General features: G+C 31.5%; 1 protein-coding gene across 2 annotated transcripts; it reads left to right on the forward strand.

Moving 5' to 3' along the window:
• The first annotated feature begins 485 nt into the window (after positions 1-485).
• Positions 486-3826, forward strand: LOC126726547 (uncharacterized). Of its 2 annotated transcripts, XR_007655984.1 has the most exons (3): positions 486-673; positions 959-1316; positions 1406-2150. XR_007655984.1 is itself a non-coding variant. In XM_050431812.1 (2 exons), exon 2 carries the CDS (start codon positions 2448-2450, stop codon positions 3690-3692), a length of 1245 nt encoding a protein of 414 aa, XP_050287769.1. In that variant the 5' UTR covers positions 486-673; positions 2439-2447; the 3' UTR covers positions 3693-3826. The 2 variants fall into 2 exon arrangements, 1 of the variants encoding a protein (XP_050287769.1); XM_050431812.1 differs by lacking the exons at positions 959-1316; positions 1406-2150 and adding an exon at positions 2439-3826.
• The last annotated feature ends 468 nt before the right edge of the window (positions 3827-4294 follow it).

Below are 4294 nucleotides of genomic sequence, written 5' to 3' on the forward strand. Positions count from 1 at the left end.
ACCCAATTTTTACACAAAACCTAGCTTCTCAATTCTAAAATACCTATATCAATCTATCTTAAAAAAAATTAATAAAAATTTGTTTTTCATTTCTAAACTATTGAAAAAAGTTCTTTTTTCAACTCTATTTTGGTCTCTAAACTATTAAAAAAATTATTTACAAAGTTTAGAGATAAAAAATAAAAAATAAAAAAAACTTGTTAAAGTTTAGAAAAAAAATTTGTTAAAATTTATAGGCCAAAATAATATTTTACCCAATCATTTTTTTTTTACTCTCCATTCTGCCTGTACTAGGTTTACCACTTAACTTGATTCTTAAAAAAAAAAAAAAAAAAAAAAAAAAAAAAAAAAAAAAAAAAAAAAAAAGTTTATCACTTAACTTAAAAATAAACGGTCAGGATTGAAACAATAAAATTTACGGCTAAGATTTTATTAAATCCTAATGCTATGTTCTCTCAATTCTTTTACTCCGTATTAAAATTTAAAACATTCTAAAAAAAACACTCTCTCTCCTCTTTTTATCTCTCTCTTCTCTGTTCTCATCTGAGAACCGAAGCTTTTCGCGGGTTTCTTGCTTTTGGGTTAGGGTTTAGCTGATTCAACCTTTAAGGGTCATCTCTGCTTCCATCGATTTGCTATTTGCTACAGATTCGAAGGTTTCTAGCCTATTCCGGTAAGTTATCTATGTCCTCTTTCGTTTCAGTTGAACATTGTGAAGAAGAACTAACATTCCCAATTCCCCAATTTATATTCTTTTCTTTTCTATTCTATTTTTAAGATTTTCTTGTTTAAAGAAAGAACAAAAAAAAAAAAAAGAAGCTGCTGAATTTTTTTTTTTGATTGATACTGTTATGTGTATATGGTTGCTTGCTGGGTTTTTTTAAATATATTTTTTTTAGATTCAGGAAAAAAAAGAAAAAAAAAAAAAAAGATTATATTTTTTATAGATATTTTCCAGATTATAGCGCAATTATCATGTCTGTCCAAGATTCTCCATCTGAAGCTGAAATTGTTACTCCTAAGACAACAAAATGGGGTCGGGGTGGCAACTTTAGTATAGAGGAAGATAAGCTACTTGTATCAGCTGGCTTAATATTAGCGTGGATGTTGAGCATGGTAATGAGCAAAACAAAGGAACATTTTATACAAAAATCGCAAAATACTTCGGGGACCACAAGACTGATTCTACACGAACTGTTGTCTCCCTAAAAAGTCGATGGGGAGTGATTAATAGAGAGACATATAAATTTTGTGAGGTCTTTGCTAAAGTTGAAGCAAAGAATCAAAGTGGTACGAGTACGATTGAGCAAATGAAGGTATAAATTATATTGCAATGGTGTCAAAATATCCATTCGCTAATATTTAGAAGATACTAATAATGTTCTATTTCTTTAATTTGTTTTAGATTGACGCAAAGAACTTGTTTAAAGAAACATACAAGTACAATTTTCAATTCGAACATTGTTGGCTCCTGTTGAAGAATTTACCAAAGTGGGCACTTAATAAGCCTAAGGAAAATTCGAGAAAAGAATTACCTCAAACTTCAGATTCAATAGATCAAGCCAGGGGGAAGGATGTCTTGCTTGATGACACTATGGATTTTGAGAGACCAATAGGTAGGAAATAAGAAAAGGCCAATCGAAAGAGAAAAGGTAGTGAGAAAGTTGTTGCAGAATATTTTGAAAAGAAAATGAAATTTCTTGAAGAATCATGCGCACAAGAAAAAGAGGTTGTTCGTATCAAAGCGGAAAATGTTCGCTTGGAAGAGTTGAGGGAGAATGAAAGAATTAATATTGAAAAGGAAAGGCTGCGTATTGAAAAAATTAAAGAGGATGAAAGAATTATGATGGTGGATACAAGTGGCATGTCGGAACCACAAAAACTTTTTTATCATGAACTCCAAAAGGAAATCCTTGCAAGACGAACTTTGAGTAAATAGTTGGGTTGAGATGATGTAGACGATGTCTTGTTCCAACCAAGCTTATTTTAGGCATTGATTTGTATTTTGTGACCTTATTTTAGGCCTTAATTTGTATTTTGTGATTTTAGTAAAAGGTCTTGACTCTTATGTGATTCATTTGTATTTTCTATCATGCTATTTATGTAATCATAACATCTTAGCTTAATAAAATGTTATGTATTTTTTTATATTTGATGTCATATTACTATCGAATCTGTGTTTGCTTATGTCTTTCACATAAGGAACATTTCATTTGTTGTAAGAAACATATTTGCTTTTGAGTTGTTTTTGTCTTCCTAAGAATACATAGCTTTTCGTCTTCCTATTTTATAAGACTTGTAGAAACATGAGCATATAGTTTATATTATATTTCATACGCTAACTAGTTTCTTTACCCCCTTAACAAAAACCGTATCTGTGTTGCTTATGTTTATTGCATTTATAATGATAATTACGTTCCAATGTTGTCTTCTTGAAGGTTGTCTCCATGGGTCGCTCTCTTTTTCGCAAATTACTTCTTGATGACTCAGACGAGGATGAAATAATTAAACGAGTTTTTATGGGTTCAACATCACAACGTAAGCGTCGTCGGTTTATTAGACGTAATCATTTGGCAGGTAATGAAAAGCTTTATCTTGACTACTTTGCCGAATCACCAATATATCCTCCCAATTTATTTCGAAGGAGATTCCGAATGAGTTGTTCTCTTTTTCTCTATATTCTATCTAAGGTAGAAGCTCATGAACCTTATTTTATCCAAAAAAGAGATAATGCCAAAAGACTTGGTTTATCTTCTCTTCAAAAGATGACTGCTGCACTTAGGATGCTTGTTTATGGAGTAACAACTGATTTTATGGATGAATATGTGAGGATTGGAGAAAGCACTGCAATACAGTGTTTGAAAAAGTTTGTTGCAGCAATACTTGATATCTTCTCAGAGGAATACTTGAGGTCGCCAAATAACAAAGATATTGCTAGATTGTTAGCCCATGGCCAAAGCTGTGGATTTCCAGGGATGTTGGGGAGCATTGATTGTATGCATTGGAAATGGAAAAATTGTCCGGCTGCATGGAAAGGTATGTATTGTGATCATGTTCGTGAACCAACTATTACTTTTGAAGCAATGGCATCGTATGATCTTTGGATATGGCATGCATTTTTTGGATTGCCTAGTTCAAATAATGACATTAACGAGATAGAGCGGTCTCATATCTTTTCCAAGCTCGCACAAGGACGTGCTCCTGCAGTTAATTACTCAATCAATGGTAATGATTATAAAATGGGATATTACCTTGTTAATGATATATATCCAAAGTGGTCTACATTTGTGAAAACAATCCCAGCTCCATTAGGACAAAAGGAAAAATTATTTGTAGAAGCTCAGGAGACACATAGAAAGGATGTAGAACGTGCATTTGAAGTGCTTCAAGCACGATTTTCAATTGTACGTGGACCTACACGTTTTTTTCATCTTGAAATGCTCCAAGACATTATGAAAGCATGTATAATTTTGCATAACATGATTATTGAGGATGAGCGAGATGAAAATGAGATTGTAGACTTCGATTATGAACAAATTGATGAAAATCCTCATACACAAGTGTCACGTGAGCAAACAAATGAATTTATGGAATTCATTCAAGTGCATCAAAGCATTGGAGACCAAGAAGATCATTCTCAACTCCAATTAGACCTCGTCGAACATTTATGGCAATTGCAAGACAAGTTGTAGGACCTTGAGCATGAATTTTGTATGTGATTTTTGTTTTTTTGGATAATTTGATGAGTAATCTATGTGAGTTTTAATGGACTACATTGGTAATTTAAGTAAACTGAAACAACTTAAATTTGGCAGGTTGATATTTATTTTGCATCTTTTTCAGTTTCGATATGAGTTTTGACAGCTTTGAAAAATGCTAAACAGGTTTCGTCACATTGATTAATGGGATATTCCCATATTGGTCATTGCAATCCGGGATTATATTCTAAGCTGTACCAAACTTTTTAGATTAACATTTTTGAAATTTTCTAGACGGTTTAGAATTAAAAGCTTTACTGTTTTAGTATTAGGGACAGACGATTAGGCAGTAACTTTCAAATAATTAACATTTTTTCTCTTAAAATATGTATTAATTGAATATTGTAACCATCATAAATTATTCATATTTTGAAACTTGAATGTTAGATTTAATAATCTTGTTATATAGTTAATGAAATAAAAATTGTCTATAATTCAAGCCGATTTGGCTTATGTTTTTTAATGAAGTTTACAGCTTTCTTCAAAAGAAAAAAGTATAAACTATTATTTACAAAAGTGAGGTAAAACCAAACAAT

Source organism: Quercus robur, chromosome 1, assembly GCF_932294415.1.
Source record: "Quercus robur chromosome 1, dhQueRobu3.1, whole genome shotgun sequence".
In the NCBI taxonomy this organism is placed as follows: domain Eukaryota; kingdom Viridiplantae; phylum Streptophyta; class Magnoliopsida; order Fagales; family Fagaceae; genus Quercus; species Quercus robur.

Coding starts and splice junctions, on each gene's coding strand:
- LOC126726547 (XM_050431812.1), top strand. CDS start 2,448: ATGGGTCGCTCTCTTTTTCGCAAATTACTTCTTGATGACTCAGACGAG.